The sequence below is a fragment of the Mastigoproctus giganteus genome, chromosome 5, assembly GCF_048544385.1.
Source record: "Mastigoproctus giganteus isolate SK-2022 chromosome 5, ASM4854438v1, whole genome shotgun sequence".
Lineage (NCBI taxonomy): Eukaryota > Metazoa > Arthropoda > Arachnida > Uropygi > Thelyphonidae > Mastigoproctus > Mastigoproctus giganteus.
The window spans coordinates 70,523,082-70,546,433 of NC_143579.1; the positions used below are offsets into that span (position 1 = coordinate 70,523,082).

The window sequence follows — 23,352 nt, forward strand, 5'->3', positions numbered from 1 at the left end:
ACAGTTGAACCAAATCCAGGAATGAAATCAAAACTGTATTATATGCTGATGATCTAGTTATAATTGCAAAATTGGAAGATGAACTACAGATAGCATTTATGAACTAAATAAAATAAGCAGAAAAGTACGAGGTGAAAATCTCCACCTCAAAAATGAAATCAATGGGATTATGTGAATGTACAATGAGTCAAAATTGTTATTTTTATGATAAAATAATATCAGAACAAATATCTGATTTCACCTATTTGGAAAATTTAATATCAAATGAAGGGAAAGACATCCACACTAAACTACAACAATATAATAAAATGAAGGGAACAATTAAATGCCACTTCGGAAAACAAATGACAACTGGAACAAAATTACGACTGCACAACATCACTTCAAAATCAGCTCTATTCTACAGCTGTGAGACTTTGGTAATAAATAAGAAAGATGCACAAAAACTAAGAGCTGCACAAATGAGATTTTTAAGACCATTATTAGGCTTTACAAGACTAGATCATCAAAGAAATTCAGATATTCATGAGAAATTAAAAGTAGATAAACATAGTAAATGACATAAAACAGTATCAGAAAAAATGGGTCAGCCAATAGAACACAACATCACTGCACAACATCACTTCAAAATCAGCTCTATTCTACAGCTGTGAGACTTTGGTAATAAATAAGAAAGATGCACAAATGAGATTTTTAAGACCATTATTAGGCTTTACAAGACTAGATCATCAAAGAAATTCAGATAAAACCTAAACCTAAACTGAATAAACCTAAACTGGAACCCAAAATTAACTATGTCTTTAACTACAAAACTACAGGCAAGAGAGAAGTGGGTCGACTGAGACAATGGCAAGATCAAGACCACCTCCATGAGCTACAGTGGAACATTGTAGCTCTTGGATGTGGCTTAGGTTGTAAAAGACCTAAGCCGGATCAAGTTCATGATGATGATGATGAACAGTGAAGAATGTTGTATAACTGTATGGAGTTTCTAGAAGTTGTACCTGTTCCTTAAATACAGCTTCTTTTAATATATATACAATTATAATTGTTTTTTGGAAAGAAAATGCATAACACAAATAATAAAAATGTTTTGTTGTTTTTTTTACAACTGGTCTCTTTTCTCCAAGTTATTCTTTTCTAATTGTGAATTGTGAACCTGAATAGGGAACTGGTATTAAATAAGTTTATTTTCTGCACATTGTGTGTACAGTACCTAAAATTCCGTTGTATTCTACAGCTATGAATTATGCCGTCATTTAAACAATCCATACATTCTTTAAGTACACACTCTAGCGTGCTACTAACTCTTGATCATACTGACTGGTTGGGGGACTAGGATTTGTGACATGGATGTTACACGCTGGTTTTTTTTGCTCTTCAGAATAAACACAGCAGTCTCCTATTTGTGGACTAAAAAAAAATTTCAAGAAGCTTTAAAATAGCAAGATGTTTCGGTCATGTGTGTGTAAGGATATTTTCCTTTATTATTGAGCTGCAGCAGATCAATAATAAAGAAGTTTGGGAAGAGTTTTGAATTGCCCTCCGTATAAGTACTAAAGTGTTCATGAGTTTTTGTTATAATTCTTATATTATGTTTAGTGGTTTGTAAAATTTTTGATGAAGTAATGTGAAACACACACACACACACACACACACACACACACACACACACACACACACACACACACACACACACACTACTTTAAATAGAAGGGTAACTTAGTCAATAAAGTTTCTCTTCATATTTTGCTTTTAGGTGATACTGAAGTGTGATGTATGTGACATCACGTTTACTTCTCAAGTCCCTTTTGATATGCATTTAAAAGGAGCTAAGCATGCTAAAAAATTAAAATCTCAGGAGATTTTACAAAACCTTCACACTCAAGGTAATTCTTAAGTATAAAAGATCCCTCTAGTGTTTTAAAACAGTTATAGAAAATAGAACATATAGTTATGGAATTGGATATTATGTGTATTGTTTATTACAAATTAATTGGTTTTCATTGAATTTAAACATTTTATGAGTGTCCCCATGCCCTCTTGTGTTAACTTTTTTCTGGAGTATGTACATATGGTTTTTGTGCATAAGTTTGCAGACTGCACACACACACACACACACACACACACACACACACACACACACACACACACACACACACACACACACACACACACACAATCCCATTGCCGGGAAAAATTGCAACATGGCAGTGTGCACATGATCTCTTAAGAGCTGCCGGTAGGCATCACCAGTGAAAAGTTGGCCCATATGCACTAGGGGTCCTTGTTCTTCCCAGCAAAACATGCCCCATATTAAGCAACCAGTGCCACCTGCCTGGATAGTGGGCCCCATGTACGATGGGTCCATGGAATCATTTTGCTTGCATCACACATGAAGGCATCTGTCAGCGTGTTGCACCAGGTATTTGGACCCATCTGACCAGCACAATCATTTCAAATCCTCCAGTGTCCAGCCAGTGTGTTGAACCACAGCATTCACTATTGATGATGATCAGCAGTGAGGAGAGGGTATCTCTTGGGTTGTCTGCTGTAGAACCCCCGTATGTTTGAGTGTGTGGTGCATTGTAATTTGGGATATTATTCTTGCATTCCCCACGTTGTATTGCGATGTCAACTGTTGCTCAGTGACTTGCTGTTGAGCCTGTAAAATGCACTGTACCATTTGCTTACCATGAACATCCATCTTGCGTAATCCTTTGCAGCTCTGTCAGAAGGAAGTGGTTTGACTTGTTCAACACCATTCTTTGTACACCTTAACCACTGGGCTGTGAGTAGTCGACAAGACATGCTGTTTCCGGTAAGTAAGCACTCAGTGCATGAGCTCCCACAATCATGCCCTTTTGAAACTCCATGATATCTTTACTATGCCCATAACTGCTACTTTATCACTTTGACTTATATGATCAGATGTAAATTACCACTGCTCTAGCACACAAAGCTGTTTGGCATTTTATACCGAATAGCTTTTTTCTATGTGGGCTATGTGGCATTACGAATGGATGTCATAATTCAGTGATCTCTGAGATATGTATATATTAGGGCAACTCAAAAAGTTATATACTGGGGTAATAAAGAAACCAACATAGCCAAATTTTTTCTCAGCATATAAACCCTTTTGGTCAAATATGGGTTCCATTTTTGAGTGCAAAGAGGGAATACCTGAAAGGCCATTTACTGCTTCTTTGAGATGATTATTTCTCAAAAATCAGTGTCTATGAAACTGCTTCTTCAGATTTCTGAAGAGGAAATAATCACTTTGAATCAGTCTATGGGGTGGGTGGCTTAACTCCTAGAATCCATAACAATATCTCTGCAGCAGTTGCTTTATTAGATGTCTAGAGGAGAATTGCCATGAAAAGCAAGACACCTCATATCAATTTCTCTCTTCTCTGTTCCTTTGTGACCCCTCTTAAATTTTGAGATAGGCATCTCCAGTAATTGTTTTTTTTATATGGCATGTCATCTATCGAAATAATCTCAAAAAAATATTAAGTGAATCTCAACTTTTTCTATGGGATACATCTCCATATCCCAAAAAAAGAGGCGATTATCTTCCTGGTGGATGTTTGAGTTCCAGATATTTTGGATGGCAGTGATCCATTGTGTTTCAATTGCATGGACTCCTGTTTGTTTTCCAGATTCCAGTGATGAACCACCTATTTCATCATCACCAGCTTGAAAGAAACCCTTATGGATCTGCGTCATGCAAGTATACATTTTCCTCAGAAATTTGAGATCTGTACTATTTCTGAAGAGGTGTGAGCACTCTTAGCACTCAGTAAACTGACACTTTGACATGACTAAGTGTTCATGGAGGAGTGTGTTCAGTACCTACTCCTCAGAAATATTGCATTCTCTGGCAGTCCATGGACCCTTGAATACATCTATCCTGTATAACCAGGTCATCAGTTTTTTTGGCACGTTTCTGGAGTTGTTACTTTTATTGGTCAAACTAAATGAGGATCATTTTCATTGCATTCCTCGTCCCATTTAAATTGCTTACGTCAAAATGATATCTGGTATTCAGAAGGAATAGCATCACCATATACAGCTTTCATGCATTTATGACTAACTTTTGGTCCATTCCCTTCTTTTGTCAAAAATTTGATTGTCTGATGCTTCAATGTATTCCTTTGGATTGTTTATTTTAATTGTTTTTTTCTGCTTTTCCATACTTCACTGTATTGAACTAGACCTGCTCAAATATCATTAACTGCTTAAGAAACTATGATAAAACTGTGTTTTATATATATATATATATATATATCAAGCATATTTATAGTCAAGGTAGATAACTTATTGGAGATCCCTTGTATATTTTTCGAAGTCATTTCAAATAACATGCCCATGTATGTATTGTTTTCATCTTCCAGTAAGTGCTGGTATCTCTTATTTTTCTTTCTAAGTAATTGTCGACCCTTTGTAAATATATGGCTACATGAAAATAGCTTTTAAAATATTAAGAGGAGCAGATTGTGCCTATTAGCCATTGTTTCCAATTTTGTTTTAAAAAAAAAATTGAATGACATGATGCATAAATATGTACAAGATAGTATTGCATAAAAAAAAAAAACAGAATTTTTTTATAATTAATATTGGTGTAAATAAATCATAGTTTACCCATAAGCAATGTTCCCTCTAACTCATAAGCAATGTTCCCATAAGCAAGTTTACCCATAAGCAATGTTCCCTCTTGTGCATTTCTGCTGTGCAGAAATGCACAAGAGGGAAGATTTATTTTTCTTGGAATTTTTTTCTTCTCTTCTTTGTAGAAGTTGTTGCACCATTAGCTAAATGCAATTTGATTCTCATAAGGTCACTTAAATGATCTTCATATATTCTATTTTGATTTTTTGTTTTAATTGAATTCATAGTGCTAAATCCTCACTCGCAGTCTGCACTTGATGCTCGAAATGTTCCCATAATATCATAGAGAATGGATAGGTTACAAAACTCTAAATTTGTAAGTACGAAATTTAAAGTGTTGCTGAAAGTTTTAAATGTTTCAGCTTTAGGAGTTTTTTCGGCAATTATAAATTTTAATTCCGAATAATCTTCTGATATTGTAGAGATAACATCACTTTCGTTATTTGTAATAAATCGTGAATATATTTTTGCAAGGTATATCACATTAAGTTTCCCAAAATCAAAATTATTGCTTTCATTTGTGATAGCATTAATATCAAATACTTTCCAATCGTTTAATTCATCGTCAGGAAATCTGTTCTCTAAGTGATGTGATATACACGTTTGATAAAGTGAATTATAGCTGCGGTGTCAACATCACTTTGAATTTTGATAATACTTTCACATTTTCATTCCAGAAAATATTTTTTCCAAGTTATTTTTTTTTAGATATTTGCAAAGCGATGCAAGCTCTCCTAATACATCATTGAGCACAATTAAGCCACATGATATTGTGAATTTGTCAAAATTTGTAAACAGTATTTACTAATAGGATCATTACATTCATTAACGTGCTCATTGCAATATTCAATTAATATTTCATAATTTTTTTACTAAAGCATCAACTGCAAAATGTCGGGATAACCATCTGACTTCATTTAATGGTCTAAAACAGTGGTTTTCAACCGGGGTGCCGTGGCACCTTAGGATGCCGCAACAGCATTCCACAGGTGCCACGTAATTTGGGTTTAAGTTATTTAAACTTATTATTTTTTTAAAAATTTAAATGTTTATTTCATTATAAAAAGGTGTACAGTATCTTTTTAATTTTGGTAATCTGTAATTGATGTTTACTTAGTACTTTTATATATTTTTTAATATTTTATATATATATATATAGTGTGTGGTTTGTAAAATAGATAAAGTGTCTTTAAAATGGAAATGATCATTAGACATACGATAACTTTTGTTATTTTCCTTTTTCTGCTTATTTTGCTTCTTAACTGTTCTATATTACTACTATACAGGGTGTCTCAAAAATATTGGTACAAACATTTAGGGGAGGTAGGTAATATCTAAAGGAATGTGAATTGCATAGGAACCCATAACTGGAAACGTCACCGTAAGTCGGTACACGGCATTGTTCATCAGTTCGCGAGAGGGAAAATTTCTGGTTTACTCATTCAAGCAGTAGTCGCCGCACAAAGAGCATGCATCAATATACGAACTGTGAGCTGGCAGACATGCACCTAGTGTATGGATTAGCAGAGGGCAATGGACGAGCCACTCAACGAATTTATGGAGAACGCTTCCCAGACAGACATGTACCAGACCACCGTTTGTTTGCGCGTGTGCATCAAAATTTGTGCGATTATGGGTCATTTAGAGGTAACAGGAGTAGTGCGGGCAGACCACATTCGATGCAAATTCCCGCCATGGAAGAAAGTGTGTTGAATGCCATCCAGAATAATCCTACTACCAGCACACATGCCGTTGCCTCTGCCTTAGGAGTGTCTCATTGCAGTGTACAGCGTGTCTGGCACGACGATCCCTTATACCCCTTTTATATCCAAAGGGTTCAGTTACTGCTCCCCCAAGATCATCCTGCACGTGTGGCTTTTGCGTAGTGGTTTCTCCAAGAAAGTGTTCAAGACTTGAATTTTTCTAGCCTATGTTTTGGTCATGGATGAGGCTTATTTCACTCGGGAAGGCTTATTCAATCAGCACAATGCTCATGTGTGGGCTCACGATAACCCACAGTGCGCGCCCCCATGCGGCCCAACATCACTTCGCAATAAATGTGTGGGCAGGTATGGTCGGTGACTGCTTAGTCGGCCCATACCTGTTACCATCCCGCATGAACTGCTAAATATCGGATCTTTCTTGAACAAGTTCTACCAGGGTTACTTGATGATGTTTCAGCAAATGTGAGACACAACATTTGGTTTCAACATGACGGGGCACCTGCCCATTATGGAAGGTGTGTTCGTGACCATTTGAACAGGCATTTTGGACGTCAATGAATTGGCCGTGTTGGACCCGTTGCCTGGCCCCCATGCTCACCTGATTTATCGAGCCTTGATTTATTTCTGTGGGGGGCCCCTCAAATCTATTGTGTATGGATCACATGTCGAGACAGAAATGGATCTCGTGGCAAGACTTGTCTGCACTGCTGCTACTGCCAAAGAAACTCCAGGTGTGTTCGATCGTGTCCGCCAATCCATGTTGCGTTGGCACACATGCATTGCGTCTCGTGGTGGAACCTTTGAGCATCTGTTGTAACATCATGAAATGCATCCATCTCGTACTCCATTGTTAATATTATATCAAATAAATGTCTAATTACTGTCTTGTGCCTCTGCTACTACTTTCCCGTGACGTTTCTGGTTATGGGTTCCTATGTGATTCACATTCCTTTAGATGTTACCTACCTCCCCTAAACGTTTGTACCAATATTTTTGAGACACCCTGTATATATATATATATATATATATATATATATATATATATATATATATATATATATATATATTGTGTTCTTACTGAAGACTATAAAAATGATATTTGGTAAAGTTTACCGTATTGGTTACCTGTCAGTTGTGCAACGTTAATGCTATTGCACATACATGCATGAAATTATATTAGTCAATTTTATTTAATGGTATCTATCTGTATGAAATTAGGTGTATAAGGACCAAACTAACAAGTTAGTAAAAGTAAACTAGCTTTAGCCTGGAAGGCCTATATAAAATTATATTAATGAAAATGGAAATAAAAATAAAAATGATGATGAACAATGAAAATAACAATAAAAAATGATAATAAACAATGAAAATTGTAAATAACATTCTCTCACTTGGTCATCGGTCTGCTACTTCTTCGGGGGCTTTGAGCAGACCGATAGCCAGACTAAAAGAATGTCTCATACCTACCCGTTTCTGTTGTCCCCCATTCCAGTTTTGCTTGATTTTAATTTTTAGGTGATTGAATAGAAATTAATAGAAATTAAACTGGTAGTGCTAATAAATGAGAAAAGATAATATGTGTTAAATAAAAATATTATAAAATGTGTTAAATTAAAATTTTGTAAAAATAGTGTCAGAATCAGCAAACTGGGATAGGCGATACAAAGCCGAACGGGTATGTATCAGATTAAATGAGAATGGGTTCTTACTTCCTTCTTGTTTTGTGGTGGTCAGACTGATAAGGGATCAATTCCCACCTTCTGGTTGCTTTATGTGTTGATTAAATGATACTGCGCAGCTGCACTTTTCATTGACTATGGCATGATGGTGAAATTGCTGTAGGCAATATGCCCTATGTCAATGCAAATGTTCTGATAGCTTTGAGAGGGTTTATATTTGAGTTAGTGGGGGGGGGGGTGTTTGCCTCTCATGGCGGAAGGCACCTATATAAATGAAATGATGTGTTTATACAAGTACAATAAGTGTTAGTATGGTTAAATACAAGAAGTATGTTAATGAAAAAGTGTGTTAATGTAAAGGACAAGGGCCGGTATAGCTTTTCTAAGGCATAACGACCCGTGTATGTCTGAGGGTATAGCTATATACATATAGCTATACCCTCATACATATAGCTATACCTATACTCACATATAGCTATACCCTCAGAGGGTATAGCTATATGTGAATTTTCACCCTGTGTCTCTAGGTTTTATATTGTGTTTGTAATTAAATGAAGCGATATGAATGTTATGTGTTTAAAATACCTTAGGTGCAATTATTCTGTTGTTGGGAGTTTGATAAAAGTTGATAAATTACCAATTATTAAATTGTCTGGTTTTGTAATGTAATTTTGGTGTGGTATGATTTCTTTGAATCTAGCCAGAATAAGTTCGGTGGAAGTATTTATCCAACTTCTGGCTAGATTCAAAGAAATCATACCACACCAAAATTACATTAAACAATACAACCTTAAAAGAATTAATTATAAAACGAAAGAACTGCAAAATAAATTTGTTCTTACAAATACAGATAAGGCCAATAACAACTTCAGCGTTATATGCAAAAAATTCTGCATTGACACACTTAAAGAGGAGATGAACCTCAGCGATACATATAAGCTTGTGAACTCCACACCTAGCTGCATTACCAAAAAACCTATAGCCATTCACAAAAAAATCAAATTAAAAATATAATACAAGATACCCATTCGTTTATTGGATCCCCAAATTCCATAAAGTCCTGATTGGAAAAAGGTTCATCACCTCTGTCAGAAACAGCTACATAAAACCATCCAGTAATTTAATGGAGGACAAATTAAATATTATAGCCAACCAACTCACTAATACTAAATTTATCTCCAATAACAAAAAATATTTAGACTAAAACAAAAACAATAGAATCAGAAGTGTATACATTTACGATTTTAAAAACCTTTTCACCAGTATATCACACGACAATTTAAAAAAGTTCTTTTACACTACTACGAAACTTATAAAAATATAATGGGACGTAATAAACAGTATTGGCACAACCTTATTAATCTTAGTGTCAAAAACAATTACGTTCTTATGGGAGACAGCATTTACGTGCAGAGTAGGGGAGTGGCTACAGGGGCTAGTATTTCTTGCTCCATAGCCAACCTTTACCTGCATTATTTCGAAAACAATATCAAAGAAGAAATTATATTCTACAGATACATTGATGATGTCCTGGTTATCAACTTTGACAATTTCGATATTATAGCCGAGGAAATCCCGCAGATTTAACCATAGAATGCACCAACCCGGATAGCAACCTACAAGCTTGCTATCTCGACATCCAAATCACCATCACCAATGACAATGTTTACACTCGACATAATGATAAGAGAGACCATTTTAGCTTCCCAGCTATAAAACTTACCAACTAGGATCGCAATTTGGCTAAGTATATAGAGGAGATGAACCTCAGCGATACATATAATCCATGGCAACACTATTAGAAATCAGACAAACAAGTTAATACACATCTTCAATAATCTAGATAACATGACGGAAGCAATAAAAAACTGATAGATATTCTCATCAAGAATAATATACCTGCCAATTACAGCAGACACCATATTAAAGTGGCCATACTTGCAAACCTCAACCTACACCACCCCAATGCCAATCCCAATACACTGAACCAGTTTAGAACTATAACACCAATAAATGGCCCGTAGCCCATCTTTGCCTGGTTGTCTAAAAACCAGTGTCCTTCATCAAACTAAGATAATGACTACCCAATTTTGATTCCCGGGTTTATTGCACTCAGAAGAGGCTCATCATATGACCACACTGTAACCTGGCTGACCAAAAATCCCTCCCCCCCAAAACAGACAATCTAATAATTGGTAATTTATCAACTTGTATCAAACTCCCAACAACAGAATAATCATACCTAAGGTATATAAACCTTAGGCACGATTATATGAAGGGATATAAACACATAATGTTTATATCCCTTCATTTAATTACAAACACTGTATAAAACCTAGAGACACAGGGTGAAAATTCACATTGAAGGAGGCTGTAAATATGTATATAGTTATCCCCTCGGACATACATGGGTCATTATACCTTAGAAAAACAATACAGGCCCTTGTCCAGGGAATAGCATTTCCTATATATTTACATTAACACACTTTTTCATTAACATACTTCTTGTATTTAATTATACTAACACTTATGTAAAAAAATATATAACATATTTTTTTACATAAGTGTAAAAATATAGAACATATATAAATGAAATGATGTGTTTGTACTTGTACAAACACATCATTTCATTTATATATGTTCCTTCTGCCATCAGAGGCAACCCCCCCCCCCCCCCCACTACCTCAAATATAAACCCTCTCAAGGCTATCAGAACATTTGCATTGACATAGGGCATATTGTCTACAGCAATTTCACCATCACACCATAGTCAATGAAAAGTGCGGCTGCGCAGTATCTTTTAATCAACACATAAAACAACCAGAAAGTGGGAATTGATCCCTTTTCAGTCTGACCACCACAAAACAAGAAGGAAGTAAGAACCCATTCTCATTTAATCTGATACATACCCGTTGGGCTTTGTACCGCCTATCCCAGTTTGCTGATTCTGACACTATTTTTACAAAATTTTAATTTAACACATTATCTTTTCTCATTTATTAGCACTTCACCTAAAAATTAAAATCAGGCAAAATTGGAGTGGGGACAACAGAAACGGGTAAGTATGAGCATTCTTTTAGTCTGGCTATCGGTCTGCTCAAAGCCCCCGAAGAAGTAGCACACCGATGACCAAGTGAGAGAATGTTATTTACAATTTTCATTGTTTATTATCATTTTTTATTGTTATTTTCATTGTTCATCATCTTTTTTTTGTTATTTTTTTTTTATTAGTATAGCTAGTTTACTTTTACTAACTTTTTAGTTTGGTCCTTATACACCTAATTCCCTACAGATAGATACCATTAAATAAAATTGACTAACACACACACACACACACACACACACACACACACACACACACACACACACACACACACACACACACACACACACACAATCAGATCTAACAGGCAAAAAATTGAGTAGGGGTACTGTTATTAAAAAAAGGTTGAAAGCCACTGGTCTAAAAGATACAACATTGTATTCTGTAACTTGGGCTAGTTCTAATTTTCCTTTTTTTATGCTAGTTCTAAGCAACGTCTCTATATCTTGCATAATAGATACATTTTTCCACCTGTTGTCCAATCCTAAATTTTCTCATTGTGCAACACAGTGTTGTTCAAATAGATGTAATGTTTCCTTTTTGAGAATTGCTGCCACTCCCTTTTTCCTTCTAAGCATAACACTTGCTCCATCTGACCATCTTTTGAATATCAAGATATATTCTTCGTAAAAAAATTGTACATTTTTTCTAAAATGGACATACTGTCACAGTTTGTAAGCTTCAGAATACCTCCAAATACTGTTTTGTAATATGTTTCATTTTTCACTCAATTTAAAATACAAAATTAATACTTTTTGTACTGAAATATCAGTACTTTTGTCTACAATTAACGCTTGGAAAGTAGATTCTCTTATTTCGTTCAGGATATATTTTTTTTTTTTTTTTTTTTTTTTTGAGAACAGAATTTATATATTCAACAAATTCAAATGAATAATTTTTCCTTCTCCAGTTTTTTAGGTATATTTATAAAATTTTTCATGTGTTCATGTGAATGTCTTGTACAGAGTTCATTGATGCATTAATTTTTAGGGCTGATATCACATCATTAATTAAAACCTTAACCATATAAAAATTTGATTTCATTCGTTCAGTTCTTTCCTTTTTTATGTTACGTACTTCTACAGTTTCCGTCAAAATACTTAAAATTCCACCTTTTTTCTGATTATTTAACTTCATAACTGCATCTATATGAATCTTCTGACTTAGATGCTGTTTTAAGTAATCTAGTTTCCATTCTTCCCATTTTCTTCCTGTACTAAGTTCTCCTGCAACTTTTGCTTCTGCCCAAAAAGTACACAAGACGACACTATTTTCTTCATTGTATTGAAAAATATCTAGTTTTAGCCTTGCTTTTTGTTTGATGATGGAATTTCGGCATCAATTTGTTTTAAAAGCCAATCCTTTTTAAATGTTTTGCAATTTTTTTTTTTTTTTTTTATTTACGTCTTCAGTTTTTCTTTTGGACATTTTTTATCTGAAAAATTTTAAAATTAAAGAATTCTATTAATTCTCTGTATTTTGTACATGAAGTTATTATAAAATATTAGGAAAAATCACAAATTTTTAACACATTATTAAAATAGTTTATAAAAATTTTTAAAAAGTTTAATTTTTCATATTTTACCTTCTTTAATAAAATATTAAGTAATACAGTGGATTCTGGTTATTTGCACCACCGGTTAATCGGGGCAGCCATTTATTTGGATGGAATCTATAAAAATAGAACCCAATCGAGAAAATAGCCAGGGTTTTCTTCGCTTAATTGGGACAACATGCCATTTAATTGGGGCAGGAGATCGCAGCACTAGAGATTACCCTACGATAGACTCTGACCGTGCCACATGGTTCGATCAGATTTCTGGAGGTCACAACCATAAAACAATAAAAACAATTAGCAGTCACCTGTTTATTGGACTTTTCTTTAGTGCAATCTATCATAAACGGTTAGTAGACTCGATCTTATTGAATTTGCGATAATACCGACAGTTGAAATTCTGTGGGTTATTGTGGTGAAATGTTTATGATAGTAAACCACAATGTATTATGGTTTACTATCATAAACGGATAGTAAACTCGATCTTATTGAATTTGCGATAATACCGACAGCTGGAATTCTGTGGGTTATTATGGTGAAATGTGTTTACACTTCAATCATATAAAAAAATTAATTTTCAGAATCTTCTCTTCATTCCTATTTTTAAAGCTTCGCAACTTGTTATTCCATTCTCACCTGCGCGTATCGTGTTACTTGCAATTTGTGTGTGCCATGTTCTTTGTTATTGATTGCTTATCTTTTTTACTGTTTTAAATTTTAACCCCCACCCACAAATGTCAGTGAACAGAAATGTAAACTAGTTAGTATGTACATATTACAGTACGTATTAATTATTCCGATTATTACTTATATTATTCCGATTTTCACATATCATTTAATTTTTTAATTGTTAAGGTAATAAAGGGTAAATTTGTGCTTAATATAGCTTTACTTTTATAGCCTGTGGATAATATTCCTCCTATTTTTGCTAATTAGAATTGCTGTTTAATAGAATTAAACTTCAATTCACAAACATGATCACGATGACCAGCGATTACTACACATCATATGGTGAGTCCATTGTAACGTGATTTGATTGTACAGTGAACCAATTGTAAAGCGGGGGTTCATTGTATTTTTAACTATTTACGTGAAACTTCGGATAATTGGGGCAGCCGTTTAATCGGGCCAAAATGCACAGTGTCCCAAATATCCGGATCAGTAGATCTGCCGATAATCTGCCCACATATTTTTACGTATTAATTAGTAAAAATTAATACAGTAAACCCTCGATTTAACAGACCCCGATATAACGGATTTCAGATTTAACAGACCGTACAGATAATAATACAGTAATGTATATATTAATCTCGACCATATTATTTTTTTTAGGTTATACAAAACTTCAGTGTTATTAATTAAAAATTAATAATTGCCTATTTCCATTATTGTTTAGATAATTACCTACTTTTATTTTTATAATCAAATTCAGGAAATTGTTTTTCATTCTTTCTGAAAACGTTTTCAAATAGCTGTTTTCCCAGATTACAGATAACGGATAAGAGCAAGCAGTGACTCGGGACACTAAACTGCAGGTCTACCGACTCGCTTTGTTTCGGTCTCAGTCTGTCTCAAGCTTTCGTGTGGTCAGATTGTGTACAGAGTGTTTCTGTGATTTCTGAATTGTGACTTTATTTATTAAATAATTTTGCAATCCTTACAATTTAAAATGGCATCAAGTGATAGAGGAGTTAAAAGAAAGCGTGTGAACTTAAATGTGGCACAGCAATTAGAGCTAATTGAGAAATTAGAACAAGGTGTCTCAGTAGCACGTGTTTGTGAAATTTACGGTGTAAAAAAAACTGTTTCTTATAGCCGTAAATCAAAGGCCAAATTGCAAAATTTTATATTTACAACAGAATATTACATATTCTTTATTATAATTTTGTATTGTACAGTACTGTATATTGTATTAAAGCTTTTTTTTTACATTAAGAACAATAAAAAATGCACCCCTACCCCAGGTTACATTCGATTTAACGGGGTTTCGGCATTAACGGACACTCCTTCTCCTCTATTAGTCTGTTAAATTGAGGGTTTACTGTATGTAAAAAACTAAACTTCGAAAATTTTCACGATCATGATACATTCCTTATACGCCTATCCCCGCGCATACTGTGTATGTGTGTGGTTGAGTGGATGGAATGTAAAAATGCTGACCTTTCCTATTATATGGTATTTATATTATTTTTATAATAATAAACTCACCTTAAAAACATACAACATAAACTACAACCTCTACAGTCCTTTATATATATTTGTAATGTAATAATTTTTTTCATATATATAAAAATCAACACATATAACTTTTCACTATGCACTATGTATTTGTAAATAAAAGATGTGAGAAAATGTCCTGCAATAGCGAATCTTATGGCATGAGCTATCCCCCCTTCCTATATCCATTCTTCCACTGATACTTCTGTCGCCATCTAATACGTCGGCTGTGTATGTGGGAAGTAAAAGCACCTGTGTAACTTCATAGAAATCAGTGTGCGGCCGCGCACGCATGCAGCTTAGAGGGAACCGTGCCCATAAGTTTAACTACATAAGTAGTGTAAAGGCATTGTTTGATTTTATCTCATATTTACTTGTGATAAAGGAAACTACAACGTGATTTTTTTTTTTTTTTTTACGAAAACCCCAAACGCGAAAGGTATTAAAACCTGTAGTACTAGTACCGTGAATGGGTTGAAGGAGAAGTGTGTGTGTGTGGTGGGGGGAGATACTGGGTATTGCACTACTTTGAATAAACAATGCTTCTCAATTAGAGGAGACTACTGTTATTTATTCTCAGTGGGCACTACCACCGAGACGGCACCATTTTCGGAGTAGTGCAATACCTGGTATCTCGTGAAGGTAGCCACAATATGAGATAAAATCAAACAATGCCTTTACACTACTTATGGATAAACTATGGTGTTTATATAGTTAATGTTATATAGTTACACCAATGTTATATAGTTAATTTCAACCCATAAAATATTATGCCTTGCGCATTTAGTCTTCAAAATAATTTTTTGTAGAAATTCTGATTTGATTTTGAGAATTGCTTCACTATAACGTGGGCAAGTGGAATTAAAACACGAACAAATTATTATTTAAAGGCATTTATGGTTAAAGTTTTCATTTTTATGAATTTTTAAATTTCATGAAGAAATTTCACAGAACCAGCTCCTATGAAAAACTCACTCTCGAAGGGTTAAATTGAAAGAATTTTGAATTATTATTTAATTTTGCCAGTTTGTCACTCGCTTATAATTCTGTTCTCTAGGAATTTATGATACATTAGCAGAAAACTATGGAAATATATGGAATAGAAGAAACATCCTATCTGGATGAACACCAGCTAGGGTAAACTAGCCCTAATCCAATAATCTAATATTGTATAAAATTAAAGTCATTGACTGCAGAAAGGCAATGTGATAAAGGAATTGATTGCCATGATAACATTGTGAGTAGGCCAGGAGCATGTTCTCGGTACAAATTACTGTTCTATTATTCTTTGGATGGGGTTGGGATAAATGATAAAAAACTAACCAGATACCTGTTCGTTAGTTGAGTTAGTTTTTCTTTTTTAAGCCATGAAAGCATTTCAATACTGGTTGTTACAATTTTGTTTTTGTTGATTTGAGGATAAAGTCATTGTTTCTCTTTCATTTATTAAAAAGATGCCAGTAAATAAAATATATTGAATATGTAAATCAATTTTTACTCCTATTTTATCATTCATCTTACACTTTATTACCAAAAATAAATAAATATATTTAAGAAACAGAAGTTTTCTGAAAAATTTTGCTGTTTTTTGCTTAACATATTAAATTGTGTTCATTAAAGAGTTTTAATAGTCAAAATTTAATTTATTTTTAAATTTGGATGGAGACCTTGTAAGTTATGACTTAATATTCATAGGCCTCCGTAGCCGAGTGGGCAGGAGCGGGAGTGCAGTAGCACACGCTCTTTGAGTAGACTGGGGTTCAAGCCCCTGACTGCTGAATACGGTCGATCTGCCAACCCGCACTGGACCAGCGTGGCAGATTATGGTCCATTTCCCTCAACATGAATTGTTGAGGAGGCTTCCATCCTGCAGTGGGTTGATAATGGCTGCACTTTACTTTTTTTTTTTTTTTTCATAGTCTTTGTATTATTGATTTCAGCAAAAATGTCATACCTAGTAATTTGTAGTGTAGTAGTAATTTTAGTGTTTTTGTGGTAATTAAATATCTCTTCAAAGGTTCTAATAGCTTGGTATAGTTGTTTTTGGTTTTAGCTAAGAAATTTTATTGTATAGTAAGGCTATAACTAATTTATAACATTATGAATGTAACTGTATAGCATAATATATATATATATATATATATATATATATATATATATATATATACAATAACATAAATATGCTAGAGTATTATGCATTATTGCTGCATAACATGCGATTACAGTAGTCTTATTACTGCATTCAGGTATCTGTTTGCTTTGTGTAGTATTCTTAAATTAAATTGAATTTAAATGGAAATTATGCCTCAGACTGGAACAGAAAAGCAAACATCTCAAAGTAGTGGGAATGCTTTGGCTCGAGGGAGAACTGAAGGAGACAGTTAAAATTGCTACTTGTTTGATGTTTGCCCTCTCTTGAACAGGAGATGATATTATAGCCAAAGCAGATGTCTTTTTTGTGTGTTTGGTGCAGACAGTGTGAGGAAATTAAGCACAAACAGCATTCTGATTGCCCTTTAGGAGAGCTTGAACATGGTGGATGCCCTTGAAGAAATTAAAATAGGAGGCCCATCAGGCAACACAAAGGCATTCCCCAAGGCAGAATGCACTGGTCCCACATGAGGTAGTTATTGTTGGTGACTGTTGTTGGGGAAACTGGAATTATATTGTGCGAAAAAAATAGGTGAAATAGGACCTGGGTATGTCTGCCTCAGGCAAAAGTTTGTCATAGAGCAGATACCATCTTTTAAGGGCACGAAAGTGGATATTGTATACACTGGCACTAATAATATTATGAGTAGATCTGAGGACTTACTTGTGCTTCTAAATACAAGGAAATGTTGGGGAAAGTTATGAGTTAGAATTAAATTAGAAAGTGTGTGCAGTTTTGCCCAGCCATGAGAGTACATGTTGAACTCATTGTCAATCAGTTTGGCCCTGGAGAGATGGTGCATGGCTAATAGGGTAGAAGTTTTCTCAGTGTGGTCTGTGCTTTGAGAAGGGAGACTGTTTTTACAAGAATGGGATACATTTAAATAGGAGTGAAAGAATATTTGTTGTGATGCTATTTTAGGTAGATCAGGAAACTGCTAGCTTGGGGAAATACACAGATTAATAGATTAACTAGAGCTGCAGGCAGAGGTGGAAGTAATTTTTGCACTGCTTCTATTGGAATGTGCAATAGCCTGACAAAACTGGCCTGCAGATCATCATGGATCAAGTAAGTACATGGGCTGTGTTAGGGTAAAGAGTAAGAACAGGTGCATGTATATTTGCACATACACTAATACAAGGGTTTAGTGTCAGAAAATGTTAACTACAAAATTATTTTGTAGTAAACATTTTTGTAATTAACAAAGAAAAAATCATTTGACATTTTCTTGGTTTAACTGAAATTTGCTTATAGCCAAGCTAACTTGGAAACTACTAGAGAAATAGATTTTTACGGCGTGGTATGCATTGTTATTTGTATAAAGTTAAACTAAAGTTGTCTCAAAACAAAAATGCAATTTTGTAGTAAACGTCTGACACTAAGCTCTTGACTAGGAGTACGGTAAATAAATTTTATGAATTTTAAGTACTGGTTAAGTCATCAAATGCAGACATTGTCAGGATGTCGGACACATGTGTCACTAGCATAAGGGATGTAGAATTTGAATATGAGGAATACAATGCAATCAGAGAAGATAGGAAGGACTGATTATGCTTTTAGTTAAGAAGTATATTAAATCTAAGGCAGTGCATCTTGTGGATGTTGGTGGCCAATGCAACAATGACTCGGTTTGGCCTGACATAAGCACTGGGAAAATATAAATAAGAGTATGAGTGTGCTATAGGTCTAATGACTGTGATGTGTATAAAAAACAAATACAGAGAAATAAAATGAGCCAGTAAATCAGAATGTCTTATAATGAGGGATTTTAACTTTTTGGATATTGATTAGAACTTGTGGGTTGGTCATTCACACACTAGCAAGACTTTGTAGACTTATTGGATGACTGTTTTCTACAGCACCATGTTAAAGAGGCACTGAGAGAATAAAATACATTGCAACTTTGATATAGTGTGCGGGTGTCAGGTGATAACTTAAATACCCACATTATAGCCCAAAAAAAAAAAAGTACCCTTTTTCCCCCTTAGTTTTTTTTTAACATAAATACCCTTCACTTAGTAAATAAATACAGTCGAACTTGGTTATAATGAGCACGGAAATAACGAAATCATGGCTGTAACAAGAAAAAAGCCATAATGATTTTAATTTATGCATATTCCCATATAATCACTCACTGTTGTAATGAGCATAACACGGTTTTACTGAACAAATTTTGGTAACTGTGCAAACATTCTTAATTGCTCGGGTTGTGGGAAAAACCCAATTCTTGGAATAGACAAAAATGAAAAGGGCGACTTAGCTTTATGACCACCTGCATCGGATTAATGGCCGGTTTATGACTCTGTCCTCTGGGGTGGGTGGCTATACAACAACCATAAATTTATTTCGGGACTTCTAAGAACTTTGTATGCATTTTGGGACTTTGTATGCAGATCAATTTATCATTTTAAAGTAAAATCAGTTAGGAGTGAACCCTTCCTTTGGAAACATGTCTGCTAACAAAAGAAAGTGTCTCTTGATTAGTGAAAAAGTCAAAATTATTCATGAATTAGAACATGGTGCAAAAAATGTTGAAGTGTGTAAAAAGTTTTCTTTGTCCTTTTTAAGTGGTTTGACATTGTGGAAGAATAAAGTTGTTTACATATCAGCACTGGAAAAGAACATAACAGGAAAAAATAAAATAAAATTAGAAAGTGCGAGGTTACAAACAATGAGGAAGCATTACTTCAATGGTTCACCACACAAAGAAGTGCTGGATTTTCAATAGACTGTCAGATCTTGAAGGCTCAAGTGGAAAAATTTGCTGAACAATTTTGATGAGAAGATTTTGTGTGTAACAGTGGTTGGCTGGATCGATTTAAAAACACCACTAATTTTTGCATAACATCGTTTATGCAAAAATTAGTAAAGAATCTCAATCTGCAGATCCAATAATGGCAAATGAATGGATTGGTCGTGTTTGGGCAGAAATCAGGAAATATTTCAATGACAAAGACATCTACAGCAGTTGTACTACTGCAACAGGATCTAGAAAATTTGGGCAGATGGGCTGAAAAGTGGCAACTGAAGTTTCACATTGACAAATGCAAAGTACTGCATATGGGTAGCAGTAACCCCAGAGGAATGTACCAACTGTGTGGTACTACACTTAGGGTGGTAGAAAATGAAAAAAACCTCTGAGTAATTGTGCAGTCAGATATGAAGTTTTCTGAGCAATGCAAACAGGCTGCCAGAGCAGGTCATGGGGTATTGTCAATGATATACAGGAATTTTGCTAGCAGGGAAAAGGAGGTGATTATCCCTTTGTTATAAGGCAATGGTCAGGCCATGCCTTCAGTACTGCATACAGGTCTAGATGTCTCATTTTAGGAAGGATGTAGAGTTGCTTGAGCTTGTATGGGAAGGGCAACAAGATAGGTGAGGGGAATGAAGGGGTTCTCTTACCAAGAAAGGCTTAAGTTCTGCAAATTGCAGTGGCTGGAGACTAGGCAACTGCGAGGTGATCTGGTTGAGGTGTATAAGGCTTTGAATGGGTTGAGCACGCTGAATTCTGATGGGATTCTTCTGCTTGCTCAGATTACCAACCTGAGGGGCATAAATTCAAAATGAGGAAAGACAGTTGTAGAATTGAAGTGTGGAAATTTGCCTTTAGCCAGTGTGTGGTTAATTGCTGGAACAAACTTCCACCTATCGTTGTAGAATTTGATAGCTTAAATAGATTCATGGTAGAACTTGACAAACATTTGGAGTGAGTGGATGGATGAAATAAGGTTTTTTTTTTTTGTTGTTGTTGTTGTTTTGGCTGATGCTATATAAGCTTGCTTTCTTGCATCATCTGCCCTTGCTAATGCTAATTTTTTTGAAGGAACTGAGGTTCCTTCAAAAAAATTGAATGTTTTAAAGAGAAACTTTAAGAAATATCAAAGTGAAATCTTTAAAACAAGTATCAATTTTAAGATTCATAAATGAAGACTAATTGAAATTGTGTTTATTATTAAATAGTATTGTTTTTAATTACAGAGAAATAAATTGTGTTTAGTATTAAATAGTATTGTTTTTAATTACAGAGAAATAAATTGTTTAGTATTAAGTGTATGGTTTTAAAATTACTGAAAATAAACTGTGTTTAATATTAAGTGTATTGTAGTTTATACAAGCGTATTAATACAAATAATATGTAGGTATATATACTTATATTTTTCTCTCTCTAGTTTTTTTTTTTTTTTTTTTGAATCTATCTTTTTATCAAGTTACTGAGAATTTAAAAAAATAGGAGGTAGATTTAACTCATCGCTGATATAAAGTGGTCATTGTTTTTTTTTTTTTTTTTTTCATGAATAGAGACTATAGTTGCCTCAGACAGTTTTTAAATTCTATACGGTGGTACTAACTGATTTTATACCAATGGCAAATTGTAAATGGGAAGCATTCAGGGAAGTAATCGTAGGAGCTGCTAGGCCTTTTATACTAAGAAATACTGCTCAAGGCTTAGACCTAAATGGATATCAGATGAACTGAGACTCATACCAGAGAAGAAAAATGCATGGGATGCACATAAATTATTAGGTGATACTGAAGCCTACAGTAGATATAAACTAGTCTGCAATCAAATCACAAAAGAGCTTAGGCAAGCTAAGACAAATTATGAGAAGTCAATGGCAAAGGATATAAAGAAAAACAGAAAATACTACTTTACTTATGTAAACACTAGAAGGAAGGACTTGATGATCCTGCTCAGGTGTTGATAAACTGATAAGGTATTTTGCATCTACATTCACACTTGATGAACTTTTTAGGGGGGATGCAAAAAGTTTATCAAATCCTAACAGGGAGAAGGAAGGAGTCTATTCAATTATATTAAGGGAGGAAGCAAAGGAGGCAGGCAAGCCCATAGCTATAATTGTGAGAGTATCTTTGGATTCAGGGGAAGGCCCTGTGGACAAAAGATATGTGAATGTATTCCCTATTCACAAAGGGAGGGGGGGAGGATAAAAAGGTGACATGAGTATTAGACCTGTTAGCTAAACTTCTGTTCCTAGAAAAAATAATGGATTCACTGGTTAAACACATAATGCAGTATTATAGAAAGGAGTGCCGTTATGCTGCACTCACAGCATGGATTTGTTAAAGGGTGATCTTTTCTGACCGATTCGATTGAATACTGTAATGCAGTGAGGAAGGAGCTGAATGCAAGAAATAATTTTGATGTCACATACTTGGATTTCAGAAAATCTTTTGATACTGTTGCACATAAAAGACTACAGTACAGATTGGAGCAATGTGGCATCGGGTGCAAATTACTGCTGTGGATGGTTGCGTGGGAGAAGACAGAGCAGTTATCAATGGGTGCTTTTCTTCATAGACTTATATTAGTGAGTCCCAACAATGGTCCCAGCAATGAACCCTCGGGTTCATTGCTGGGACCATTGTTTTTTCTGTATTTACTTATAATATTGATGAAGGTATACCAAACTTAATGTCTCTAAGTTTGCAGATGATAGAGATTGGCAGTTAATGATAGTAAACAAGGCTTTTGAGTTTTTTTTCTAGAATGCCTTCTGCATTCTTTTTCTTTAATTTCAAATTTTTAGTTAAGGGGTGGGGCATATGCCTTCTCTGCCCAGCCCCGAACATGCCCCTCACTTTAACTATACATAGGCCTGACGTAGCCGAGTGGTCAGGAGTGAGAGTGTATAGCCCGTGACTACTAAATATGATAAATATTTGTATTGACGATTTATTGTAAACTCTGCTGACTTGGTTGTCGTGCCGGAGTATAAACAGAAAATTTATTTAATTAATATATGCTATGTCAGTAAGATCTGGAAAAATTACACTACCCAACATGATTTTTACCTCCAGCAAATCAGTGGTTGTTTCTGGTCAAGTTTTATGTATAGAATTTAAAATCAATCATGAATATTTCCTATCATGTCTCAGATTTAAGATATAGATTGATAACTGGATTCTGTACAAAGATATCATTACTGTTTGAAATACAATTTTTAAACTTAACTTTTGGTTGGTTTTGTTTATTGGGCTAAAAGTTAAGCAAGTACATCATTACTGTTCTTTCAATATAGTATATTTTGATTTTCATATTAAAATTTTTATTAATTTTATTACACCATTCAGTTGTTCAGTATATAGTGTATGATAAACTATGCTACAAGAATTCACCTTCTGTTCAAATTTACCTTCTGCTTTTACTGTTTTTAGGTTAATGCATTGTTAAAATGGAGAAGACAAAGCACAGAACTTGTCACTCACCCAGACAACGTCTGCTATGT

General features: G+C 34.5%; 1 protein-coding gene across 1 annotated transcript in view; it reads left to right on the forward strand.

Moving 5' to 3' along the window:
- Nucleotides 1-23,352, forward strand: part of LOC150085474 (zinc finger protein 385B-like) — a 206,598-nt gene that overhangs the window by 89,776 nt on the left and 93,470 nt on the right. The window contains exon 4 of the mRNA XM_090373286.1: nucleotides 1,760-1,889. Coding sequence (XP_090229412.1) covers nucleotides 1,760-1,889 — 130 coding nt within the window. The remainder of the gene's footprint in view (nucleotides 1-1,759; nucleotides 1,890-23,352) is intronic.